The 13,408-nt window shown below is 36.8% G+C and overlaps 1 protein-coding gene across 2 annotated transcripts in view; it reads left to right on the top strand.

Annotated features, from left to right (window-relative positions):
• The window catches only part of LOC137154863 (nuclear receptor coactivator 5-like), a 44,378-nt gene extending 36,921 nt beyond the window's left edge, over positions 1-7,457 (top strand). For both annotated transcript variants that reach the window (XM_067550712.1, XM_067550720.1), the window contains 5 exons: positions 709-908; positions 1,743-2,018; positions 2,734-2,952; positions 4,955-5,092; positions 7,088-7,457. In XM_067550712.1, coding sequence (XP_067406813.1) covers positions 709-908; positions 1,743-2,018; positions 2,734-2,952; positions 4,955-5,092; positions 7,088-7,149 — 895 coding nt within the window. In that variant the 3' untranslated portion in view covers positions 7,150-7,457. The remainder of the gene's footprint in view (positions 1-708; positions 909-1,742; positions 2,019-2,733; positions 2,953-4,954; positions 5,093-7,087) is intronic.
• The last annotated feature ends 5,951 nt before the right edge of the window (positions 7,458-13,408 follow it).

The raw sequence follows: 13,408 nt of genomic DNA, 5'->3' as shown, positions 1-13,408 counted from the left end.
CTGTAAAATAAGCAGATGAGACTCAGAAGTTACATAGGGAGCAGAGTACATGTGCTATGATGTGTAATGTACATTTGCTGAGCATAAACATCCTTTAAATCTAATTCTCAATGCCCTTTCCTTTTTATCTTCACACCTTTATTTTTAAAAAACCAACGAGTTAATTTAACTAAAATGCTTATACTAATCCCAGTCATAATAGTTTATACTATTGTGGAAAGAGAAAAGAAGTCAAGTTCTAATTAAATATATTCAGTTGACTATATCAGTGACAATATATAATCATGAATGAAAAATATAAAATGCTAAATATAAATAGTTTCAATCATTTATATACACACTTTCCAAAAATAGCACTTAATACATGACCACCACGAGGATCCTCAATTAAAAATTCCCCTATATGAAGAGATCAAACTTCCATACTGTTGAACCTTAAGACAAATATTTTCTAAAATTGTTGGTTATATGGTTTAAAAAAAACCAATCTCCATTTTGCCATCTAAAAGCTTGTCTGATTTAAAGAACATGCCATTTGTGGAAAGAAAATAGTTTCTTACACTTCACATAACTAGAATTGTTACCTGTAACTTAGAGCATACAAAACATTGTTACTTGTAACTTACAGCATACAAGACAGCATGGCAACAACTAACAGTGACACAGACTTTTATTTGTAAAATAACCAGCCTCTTTTTTTTCTTTAAGGGAATATGCAACAGTCATAGGCCATCGGTTGCAGGATCATGGCCTTGTGGTGGAAATGATATACCTTACATCAGAGTTGGGTCTCACACGCGCCCTCCAAGAAGTTAAAAATGATGGTTCCCCATTTTGTATTCTTGTTGAACAGTCAAATGTAGCACTTTCCTCTTGCACCGTAATCATGCTTCATGAGTCTATCAAAAGTAAGTTTAGCTTCATATAGAAATGTCACTTAAAATAGTCCCCATTCAAAACTGCAATTTAATTTTCTTTGAACCTGTTAAAATATTAAATACTGACACATCACACCTCTTGGTAACAAAACTTGACCTAGTTAAGATGTGACCATTTGTAAATACTTCATTAAATTAATTTTCAATAATTCACAAAAACCCTGAGTGCTTAAACATCTGCTCTGGATTGCTTTTTCCTAAGTGGCATGAAATCAGCAACAAAAGCAGTCAATCATAGTAAGTAATAGGGCATTATATATAATAACATGATTACAGTTCACATTCTTATCTTACTGCTACATAGATGGATCAAGTTAAAATCCATCTATTTTAAGCCTTCAGTTTTCTAAAACTTTTAACTTTAACTTCAGATTTCACATCTTTCCCCTTAACATTATTAAAAAGGCATTTTAACTGTCCTTTATCCCCCATTCAAGTAAAATATGGTCTGAATTTAAGACAAAAGTCTATGCTAATACTCCTTTTCCTCTTATTTCAACCCAGTGTTTGCTTAAGTGTTAAGTGTGAAATCAGGAATCTTTTTAGCCCAAATTTAAATTAAGATTACAAGTGACCTATAATCTTTTAATTGGGGAAAATTTAATATTGCACATAATTGTGCTTACTCAAACTAACCTTTTGTAATTACAGGGTAACCATGTTAATACTGAAACAGAAACCTTTTAAACTTAATTCAGTTGAATTACACACAGACTTAACAGCTCTATTTTTTGTCTTTTTGTAAATGTGTAAAGTAGATGAGAACACAAGACTGATAAAGCAAGCTATCTCTCTTCTCTGTAGTACACCGTAATATGCCCATGGAGGATGCATTGGCTCTGGTAGTTAAAGCATTTGGGAAAATTTTTGCTGAGCGCGAGCAACAGGAACGTACCGAAATTTCACACAAAGCAGCTGATCTGGCGGATGACTACCTAGAACGGGAGCTCTATGAGAGTTACAGTGTGCCTTTGGGCATTAGACATCTCCTCTTTCTGTTAAGTGAGGGAAAATATTTATATCGTGAGGAGTTGAACTCAATAAGTGACTACCTGAAGACCAGGAAAGATGAGCTTGAAGGTATTCATGCTTTTTTCACCAAAATACAACTTGAAACATTTTTTTAAAATCAACCTGTGTTACAAAACCAGCTCTCAGGTACATTCCACATAAATAGTCTGCATATATAAATGATAAAGGTGAAGGTCAAAAATCCACCTGTAAATGTCAGTGTATATTAAAGCACGTATATTTCTATCCTAAAATCAGATACATATTCCCTTTAGAAATGGTCACACAAACATTTTATCTTTATGTCCAGGCCCCCTAATGGGCAGTCACTCTCCAGTACGGTTCACTGTTGCAAGTAAATTTCTGTATGTCTTTTGTTAACACTGTCACGCATGTAAATTTCGATAACACTATACACATATAAATGCATTCTAAATTAAAGTCACATAGAAGGAACCATTATGCAGAATTTCCCATCTGGTTTAATAAAAACCATTAATTCAACATTATGTATATTTTGCAAAGTATTAAAGAGAAATTCAGCAGAACAACTTTAACAGATAAAACAAACTAACAAATATGCACAAGTTGCAGAATACAAGTATTGTGGAAAGATATTCTGGTGTCCTCTTGATCCATAGTAACAGCCCCATAGAAGCTTCTTGAACCTCTAGGTTAAGGGGTTAATAATTAGAAATAATTTTATCATTGTAGGTCATACAGTCTTTGTAATGATGTACTCTTAAGAGTTACTTATCTTTTTTTTTTTGTTCTCTTAAATTAGCCCTTGTTGAACAAACTGATCCTTCAGTTGAAGTTGAAGACGCATTGTATCAAGCAAATGTGATGCCAAGCACAAGCACTGCCACCCATACTTTAAGTAAACCTCCACCCCTTCTTCCAACCCCCAGCAGGAATGCTCTTTTAGGCCAGTCGCCCCTTCCTCCAGCTAAACCTGCATTGTTGGGTGATAGGCCATCAGGGGCTCTTCTTCCAACACCAGGTTAGTAAAAAGTTTCCTTCCTTCTATGTCAAATTTTGTCTTTAAAACTAATTTACTACCTTGATTTTTCATGACTTATTTGATCATTCACTGCAATAGGTTTTCTCATAAAATGTAATAGAAATATTATAATTAATGTTACGGGAAGTATAATAAAGTGAGTATAAAGTATAATAAAGTTAGTTTATTATTTTATGATCAGAAGAAACAACCTATGAAAAATGGGGCACCCCACTATTCCTGGGGTGTGGAAGTACAGATAAGGAAGAGAGAGTTCATGCATATGCATAGGGTGTTTAGTCTGTTCAAAACAACAATATAAAAGAGGGTCCCAGGTTGTGTAAAAGTGGGAAGACCCAGCAGGAACCATCCCTCTATAGATGATCATCTGTTGAGAGGTCCATTGGCCCCTAGAATATCTCTGAGGGTGTGAATATGACTACAGTCTGTCATTACATGGGTTTTGTAGGGTTTATATTTGCATGAGTGAGTGCAACTTTCCTTATTGCTTTAATAAAACTTGGAGTACAGATAAGACTTTGTACTTGTGATTGTGTCTGTGGTCACTGTCCGTAGTCTTCATGTGTTCCTGGAGTCTCCAAATTTGAGAAAAGCACCAGAGGTGATATCACTTTGAGCTTGAAACTGTAGCAACAGGAGCTGAACCCATGGTAGTTTATATTGAATTTAGTAATTTTGTATTAAATAAAAAAAAGTCTACAATAATTAAAAGGTTTGACGTTCTTAGCCATACTCCTTTCATAGCAAACTTTCCATGGCAGAACAGGAGGGTAGAGAAGAGCACTATTCTGTTCCTGTCTAAAATGAATCTCCTATAATATTATGAAAGCATAGAAACTTATAGGACCTTTCATGCTTTCAATCTGAATCAAATTCTCTTGCTGTCCTTGTAGCCTTTGGAGCTGATGTGGATTGAGGCAAACTCCTGACCATTTTAGAAAGTTTTTTCAGTATGGACTTTTCCCTTTACATAAAGCTTTTATTCCCTTCTCTCTCTCTCTCCTCTCTCTGTCTCTCTCTCTCTCTCCCCCCCCCCCCCCCCCCCCGTTTCCAAAGTTAAGTTCTAGTAAAAGAGTTTTTTTTAAGTTCTGAAAACTTACAGAAAACCAAAGGGACATCTGGGACAGTGAGAGCAGGTCAGGTTTTAAACACACATTCTCCTAGATGCTTAAGACTCTTGTGTACTACTAAGCCTATGTTGGGTTAATTTAAAATTAAATGCTTATTGCTTTTATGATTGGAATTAGTATGCATAGTAACAATTATTGGGAACTCATCATAACTTAATGATTTGATAAGAATCTAAGATATTAATGTAAAGAATGTTCATATATTCACAACTTCGTGTGTCATCAGTCTGAGTCTTCAGCCTCAGGGTTAATACTAGGCACAAATTCGTTTCACAGCTGGTGTCCTACAGCGCTATCTTAAATTAGTCATTATTGGGTCTGCCTATGGTCTTCTCTCAAATATATTTGATATGAACTGTTACATAGTAATTAGTGCTGTTTTACTTGCTGTCTTTATCAATCTTCCTTTAGTAACAAGGTCACTTTATTAATTTAATTTGTCAGTCTGTCCTGTAGTGTAAACTTGTTCACAGATCAGCACTAATATAGCGGCAAACTGTATTTTGTAGTAGAGATGTAAAGTTTTCCAATATGCATGCCTGCGTATAGGTGTAATGTTAGATAAATTAGAAGGATTTAACTTTTGTTCTGTAATCTTAGATCTTTTATAATGCTGCTACTGGCATTGATTGAAGACTTAGCAACATCTGAATGATGTAGTTGCTAGTGTCTGCAGCTCTACTTTCTATAGAAGTTTCAGATAATGGAGCAGCATTTACAAGTTGAATGTTTCCAGATACGGTTATAATTAAAATCTGATTGTTTATATATTAGTATGAGTATTCTGCTCAAACAAATGAAATATTTTTTATTAAAAATAAAAACAAAAAACCCTCTAATTTTCCAAACAGGAATGTCCAGTGCAAAGGGTAAACCTCCACCTCTTCTAGCAGCACCTGCTAAAAGACCTGGTCTCCTAGGATACTCACCCCATCAGCCTGCAAAACGACCACTACTTGGGGAGAAACCTGGTCTTTTGCCAACACCAGGTGAGACTGGGAAAACTTTATGGATATTTAGACTCTGTAATATTTTGAGACCAGCCACTTTGCTGTCTTGCTGAAGATCAGTTTAATAATATCTACCGTAGAAGACGTAACACTTCTTGTAACTAAAAACTTTCTGATGTTAGCTAGCCAGGTTTCTCCTAACTATTGCATTTTTTCATTGGAAATTCCAAAGTTTTCTAATCTTCCTTAAAAAAGGCTAATTTGCTAAAAAGTCATATGTTTGCTTCATGGACAGTGATGACAAGTTACTGTGTTGCTTCCACACTAATTATTAGACTTTTCTGATTCTATCTCCAAGTAACCAAGATGATTTAATACAAAAATATTTCTATATGTTCATGTACTATAATGTATGCAAAATGTTGCACTTCATTCACAGTAGGAGGTAGAATATAAAAACAATTATATAGTTGGTTTTAGAGGCTTGGAGATTAAGTAGAAAGGGATGACTGCATACTGAAATGGGAGTACAATGAAGAATTTGCATTTTTCCTGCTTAAATGTTAAGTCATCTTGTAGAGTTGTGAGTGGTGAGAAAGGGAAGGATTCAGTTAAGGCAAGTGAACAGGTTTAAATATAGGCTAAAATGGAAATATTATTTTTACTTTTACTAATTAAGATTAGATTAAAAAATGTCACAACCCCTGTAAATGATGTACCTAATAATTCTGTCTAAATACTTATGTTCCCCATCACCATAGAATTGGAGCACATACCCAAATATTTAAAGAGAAACAACTTTCTTTGTCCCAGCTTCTAGTAACTTGTTTGATATGTTTGGGGGAGGGAAGGAAGGAGTGAAAGTGCATGAAAAAAGTGAGAGCTAACTATATGCAAAACTAATTTTCACAAGTTGTGAAAGTGATTAGATCCATGGTCGTTCTTATCTCTTGCAGGACTAGGTTCCATAGTCTAGTTCCAGCTCCTGTGAAAATTCTGTCTGCTGCACTCACAGCCCTCCTCATATTGGTCAACAATTTAACTGTTCCAGTAGAACATAGCTGTCATGGACACAGGGGGGAGAGGGAAGTCTCTCAGGTAGCTAGGGCATATCCCATGGAGGGCTTTGAATTTCAGGAAAGAGACCTTGAACTGGATTCTATTCTCAATGGGGAGCCAGTGCAGAGAGCAGAGCACTGGACTGATGTTTTATAGTGGCCTGTGTTAAGCAAATAAGTTATTGTGTTTAGCATATTTTGGAGTTTTTTCAGTGAGGTGTGACAGTGGTGTACCAAAGGGGAGGAGGGCGGGCGTGGGGGGCGGGGGCAGGCCGAAGGGTGAGGTCACCTCATCCGAGCCACCTCCAGGCTGTGGGGCTGGAGCGGCAAAGGTGGGCGCCATGTGGCGGGTAAGTGCGGGGAGGTGGAGCCAAGCCTGCATTTGCAAAACTCCCCCTTCCCCCCGTCCCCCGCAGGTACAGACCCTCCCTTCCCCAGGGGAGATGGAGGGTGGCCACTGGGACTCCTCCTGCCCTGCGCGTGGGTGGGGGAGCACAAATGCACCAGAGACCCACGGTACGTCACGTGTGGTTTTGTTCCTAGATAGGAGTTGCAATAATGAAGCATACTGGTCAAATGTATTAATTTCTGTGGCCATACCTATGTTCAAAAGGTTGGGGGTGCAATCTTCTGGCTAGTCACAGATGGAAGAAGTAGTTTTTGGCTGCTATTTGGCTTTTCAGTGGCATGGAGTCTGAATGACCCCAAGGCTGTGGACAACTGACCTTAAATCTGAAGGCAAATCCCCTCAGTAGCAGGGAAAGTTATAGAGGAATCAAGTTCTTTACAGTAACTGCAGTGATGGGCATTATAGAACTCCCTAAAATGGAGCCAGCAATTAGCCTTTTGCCCTACAAAAGGGAGAGGTGTCGTCTGTGATGGTAGTAGATCTAGCTACTTAGAGGGGAAGGAAGAGAAGGGGCATAGCTATATAAAACAACAATCTTATTCTCTATTTATTTTGTTTTTGTCACAGCTGTTCATGTCAAACCTGTGCAACACCAACGAGCTGCTAAACCAAAGCCTTTGCTTAACTAAGAAGACATGGCAGACACCATGGCTAATAATGGAATACACTAAACATGATGGTGGCATCCCTCTTCCAAGACAGCAGAGAGCATGATAAACTTGTATTGCTAGTGTCTATACACCCAGACAAACTTAAATGTATCTCATTTTCTGTTATACACATTCCTATGGGAACTTTTTAAAATTTCAGGAGGCTCTTCTGTTCAAACAAAATAGCTGTTTGTGGAAGGTCAGTGTTGTAGATTCATGGTCTTATGAATTAGAAGTTGTTTAAATAGATATGGTCACAAAATAAACTACTTGTTTTACACAACCCATCACTGATTCCTTTGTGGTTAAGTTTTACCTGACTCTTTTTGGTGTGATTATTTTAGAACGATAAGCAGACCTAGTAAGACTTAATTTCAATACTTGTGCTGGACAGGGATGGAAGGAATTTTTTCTTTTTAATATGTAAAGTCCATGGGTTGTTGGGATTTTGTGTTTTTATATAATATGAAAATATTGCCTCTACTCTCCTTGCATCTTCCTTGAGCAAAGATGAAGACACTTTGACCATATCTCAACCCTTATTCAGTAAGTCACTTTCTTAGCTGACGTCTAATATTTTTGAAATATTTTAAAATGAAATCTTGTATTTATTACTATATTATACCATGATATCTTATATCTTCAGTCTGTTGGAATGTGAGTATTTCCATTTCTATTATAATTTGCAGTTAATGGCAAGATATGAAAGGATTAAGTAAAAGGCTGTACTAATTGTACTCTCCCAGATGCAGTTAAGTAAATTTAATGTTGAGAACTACCATAACTTCCACATATATCCACACAAACCAGTAGTGTACTAGTTTAACTTGTTAATTTAGAGCTATCCAGTTACATTTTGTAAAATGTTTTTTAAATTGTGTGCAGCCATTCCACTGAAACATGAAGTATAGTTACAACTGACGTGTAACTTCTTAGTTGTTATGAAAAATAACTTACTCACCAAAAATAGTGTAGCACCAAGTTACCCAACATATAGTGCTAAAGTTCAAAATTACAATTTGTTTTTTTTTTGTGGATTTCCTTTTCTTTTCAACTTTAACTTCCTCTGTCAACCTCTAAGTAAAAAGTTCTGATTGTAAACTCTTCCAGAGTGAAAACACTTCATTTATTGGATTCCTTTAAAACAGAAAGGAGACAATGACAATACAGCAAAAACAATCAGTAGCTAAATTTCTGAGAAACACAAGTTAAAATAACTGAAAGACTTCTTTAACATTTCAGTTATACTAATCATAGGTATCACTTGTGACAATAGGTAAAATGCTTTTTTTCAGACAGAAACGTGACTTTTTGTAAGTTGATGTGCCTTCCTAAGAATAGGAATTAACCTGGAGAGTTCTTATTTTCATATAATTTTGTCAATTGTATATGTTAAAATTTTTATTAATCCTTTTATGGATGTAAGATTTTCAAGTCTTAATCCATCCAGCTCTTAAGCAGCACTGAGTAAAGTATGCTTATTAACAAATCATGGTTCTGGAATCTCTCTTTGCTCGTATTTTATTGCCAGATTTATAGTCACTCTTGTATGCTTTAACTGTAGATTCTTTAGCATAGTTTTTGACCAATTAGAAGTTTACAAAACCAACTTCCAGTGTAATTTTCTTTCTATGGTAGTTTAGTTGGCTAGCGGTGTCAAAATTCACTTGTTTCAACAAATGCATATATTTAATTTGAGCTAAGGACCCACCTATAAATCTCAGTTCAGCAGAACAGCTACAAAGTACAGTCCGCAACACAAACTGTTTTGGGTTTTTGATTTGGGGTTTGTTTTCTTTTTACATCAAGGTAGCTATCTCAATATAAAATCTTAGGGGAAACAAGGCCTTGAGTTTATTTTGACTAGGTGCATCAAGCTGTAATCTACAATGCTTTGCTCCAGTGGGATTTTATTTAGAGAGAGCTGCCTTGGTGTAAAAACAAAAACCCACCACAAAACCCACAACCAACCTTTTTTTGCAATGACAACATAATCTTAGTGTGTGGAGTTGAGCTGCTGCTCTGACAGACCTGTTCTCTGTTGTTGATCTGGCTAGGGACATAGATTGGCAAATTGGGGCTTTCATGTGATAGCCAGGCTCTACACTCTGAAGGGGTGTCGCTGTGACTTCATCACTGAAATGCACGCAAATCCTAATCCCACTGGGCCAAACGAGTGGGGAGGATACTAGTAATAAGGCACCGTGTGAGGAGCGGAGATGAAAGAGGCAGATGCAGGGTGTTGGGGTGGGTATAAAACAGCATTTATTTAAAACTTTTAAGTTGCCATTTTGGCAGAACTTGATGGTCTATTTAGCGTTTACATTAGAAAGATCAACTGGGGAGCTAGCTGTTCAGTATTTAAAAATACAGTATTTATAAAATAGTGAACTGGAATTGGCAGTGGGGCCATAAACAGCTGCTTAAAGGACAGCCAGGCTTAAAGGAACAGAGGGCAAGTGTCTAGGACACTTTAAACAAGAAGGATTTAAAAAGCTAAGTATTTGTAAAATTGAAGCATATTCTATTTCCCATCCTCTTATTCTAAATTATATTAACTAGGAATTATTTTTCCTAGTGGACTGAAGGATGTTTCACAACCCCCACATTTTAATTTTACATTTTGTTTAATTTAAAACCAGCCAGGATGTGCATTAGAGGGCTAGTAGTGCATTCCTTGGGCACATTACGTTCTGTGGTGTGCACTAATAGCTTACAATACAAATGTTGTGGCCTATTGGTATAACAGTACAAAGTTGAGAAGAATATCCAAAGTTCTGAACCTTGCTGCTTACCCATATAGGAGGGGATTTGAAATTGTTCCCCTTTAAAAAAACAAAACCAAATAAAAGTCAAACTTACCAGCCAAACAAAATGTAGAACAACTTTAGAATTATTTCTCTAATATGAAAGCTTTTGTGAAACTCTGACATCAGAGGTTAGATCCTTACTTCCCTGAATTCTTTATAGATTTTTAAAAACTGTTCTAAACTCAATTATGTAAGAAGAAAAATGGTTGTCTGTCCTTAATGAGTGTCTGACTGTTAAGACCTTTTCCTTCCCATTTTTAAGTGAATTAAATCAGTGTGGAACTATATTATTAAAAAGGCACTTATCCCATTAACAAACATTCACATCTTTTGATGCTCTGCATGACCTCTGCAGGTTTAGTTTTGGTTTGGTTTTTTGTTTTTGTTGTTCCAGGTTTTGCAAATAATAATGTTGAATTTAGTTATTTATGTGCTATTTCCATCTTGAGCATGTATTTATATGGTTTATGTATATATTATGTAAACAATAAACATACAATTTAAAAAATTCACATCTTGTACAACAAAGTGTGAAAAGGACAGAATCTAAACATATATCAAGTTTTAGGATTTTATAAAACAATTCTAAATCCTTAAATAGGAGTAGACTTAAATACTACCTTTTTAACCAATTGATGCTGCTTCCGTTCTGGAAAGCACAGTTTAGCAGTTGAATCATAGGACAAATAGTGAGGCTTCAGTAGTGTTTTGGAAGGTGCTTGGAGATTCTCAAACAGAAGGTTTCATAGAAGGGTAATGTACAATTTATCTGCCAAGGCCTATTGTAGGCTGACTTCCCTAAGCACTGAAGCAATGCACAGAAATGCCCTAGGGGCATGTGCAAATGCTGCAATGAAAACAAACCTGGACTGTAGTCTGACAAGTAAACTTGTAAGCTTACATATGGGTTTTTGGAGGCTTTTAAAAAGCTTTGCTTCACCTTTCAAAGACACCTGGTTAGAGATTCTGCATCAAATCTGCAGCTTCTATTGTATATGGTTTTTTAGAAAGAGGAATAATGGCTTTAGTAACTCTTCTACTTGATGTGTAACTGGAAAAGCTTGAAAGTATAGCAAATATTCTTCCTCCTGTACTTTGAAAGTTTGTATGTTGAAGTTGAATGGGTATGAACTGACAACAGACAAGTTGTCAAAAGTCCTTGGTGGCTGTATTAAGTAAATCTGATTTTAAATCTTGTCAGATTTACTCTTCAATTTTTCCATCCTTCCAACATGCCCTGCATGTTGACTTAGTTTTGTTACTTTGCATATTATAGTCACTAGAAACTGCATTAATGGTTGGGTTTTTTTTTTTAAGTTGGGTGAGATTTTAACCAGAAACTTAGTCTAGTGCTAGACTTAAAAAAAAAAAAAAAGAAAGAAAGAAAGAAAAATGAAGATACACTCATTGAAAACTTGAAGCCAGTATGGACCAGGATGCTTGAATTGTTACACTTCTCACACCACCAAGACTTCAGTTGACTTCTGTGTCTTAGCTGTCCCAGACACTCTTACAGTTGTGTATCATACTTTCACCAAGCTGTATTTGGCTTCTTGCCCTTCCCCATGTATATTCTGGTTTGCTTTTTTAGCAGTACATCTTGATTTTTTTTTTTTACTATTTTTCATATGGATGCCAATTGCCAACTTGACTTGTTTGCTTCTGAACTCAGTGTTGTATGTTTAGGAACTGCAGTCAAACTGAAGTCCTGTTGATGAAGCTATGTCTCCTGTTCTGCCAAATAACACTATGTTTGGGGAACAAATGTCATTGCTTTACTCATTTGGCCTCACCTTAGGAAAAGGGAAGATACTGGTGATTTAATGATCAGCCTTTCTTAGTTTAAAAAAATAAATAAATCACTCTCTGGGATAGGATGACCAGATAGCAAGTGTGAGAAATTTGGGAGGGAGGGGGGAAATAGTTGCCTAAATAAGACAGCCCCTAATATCAGGATCTCTGGTCACCCTACTTTGGTACATCTGATTCATTTTCCCTTTTGCAACTAGCTTAATGCAGCAGCAGCTGAAAAGAGATGGGAGCAGTTGCTATATTTCACTCACTCTCACACACACACACTCACACACACTCTCACATTCATTGCCTTCATTCAGCCTTGGGTTGTTTGAAGCAGCAGCTGGTTGTTTGCAGGCCGGCAGGTTCTGCTGTGGTACCTCATATACCTAATTTGGAAAAAGAGACATTGGGTATGAGCTCTCAAATGAGCTAGATGAATTTTTAAAAAGGTTAAACTGATCCTGATTGATCATTTACCAATTTATTACATCCTATATTTTACAAAGCATTTTACTCCTGTATAGCTGCTCATCCAATAGAACTATGAGTGAACATGCTGGATTATAATCCACTTGTGCACCACAAGCAGAATTTTTAATTAAATTCCTTCTGCAGGACTAAATTTCTGCCTTGATATCTCAAAGAAAAGAAGGCAGAATTTAGGCCTGAAGAATTTTTATTACGGGTTGTGATACATAAGCAAAAGCACCTAGTTTGGCCTTCAGATCCCAGGCGGAGTTTACAGGACTAGAAGCTTAAACCATCTTTCCTTGTGAACTCACTCAGAAAATAGATCTGGAATTAGCTGAGGCAAAGCACAGATCCCCCTAATCCCAGTTTTTACAGAATTATGTTTCAGCATAACTGTTTTTAAAGCATGTTTTGCTGCAGGCAGTTGGAGAGAACATCACCCTGACGTTCTGAAGGACTCTGAATTCCTAGGCAAAAAAAAATATTTAGGACGGAGCTGAAGTTGAGAGTAAATATCAGTAAAGTCCGACTATAAACATAACAGAAGTTGGAGTGATTCCAAAGCCAGGGGGTTACAAATGGAGGAAGTTCAGAGTTAAGGTTAAACTTCAATTCCAATGCGTTATGCAGAGGAAATACACCATTTAGACACTCAAACAACCCCTTGCTCTGCCCGTAGTGAGGCCGTGCAGTAACAATACAATTGGAATTAAGGCATGTTAGTGTTTACAGCCACAGATTAGATGAAACTGATATTTAGAGATTTGTTTTTATAGTTTTCTACATGTGGTGTCACTACAGGTCAATGTTCTTAGTCCAGGAAAGCCTGGAGGCAGCCTGGGCAAAAGGGATGTTGGGAGGATGAAAGCAAGGTGTGGATTGTGACTGAAAATGAGGAGGGAAAAGTACTGAAAGTGGGTCAGGGTGGCTGAGCAGGGATGTAGGGGAGTTCAGTGGCAGTGTTAGTAGTGGGGTGGTTGTCTGGACTTGTAGATAGGCTTGAGGCAGAGAAAAAGGGCTGTGTGCAGGGATGGCCTGTGTTGGGGATACCGGTGCTGTGTACCAGTCTGGGATGGGGAACTCAGCTCTTCTGTGCAGTGAAGCATCACTGCAAGGAGAACCCTTAAAATGCAGAGATTGGCATTTAGAGATTAATCTCT

This window comes from Emydura macquarii, unplaced genomic scaffold (assembly GCF_026122565.2).
Source record: "Emydura macquarii macquarii isolate MOO-44397 ecotype Brisbane River unplaced genomic scaffold, CSIRO-AGI_Emac_v2 contig_295, whole genome shotgun sequence".
Lineage (NCBI taxonomy): Eukaryota > Metazoa > Chordata > Testudines > Chelidae > Emydura > Emydura macquarii.
Note: the sequence above shows the minus strand (reverse complement) of the source record. Positions and strands in the feature narration are given on the sequence as shown.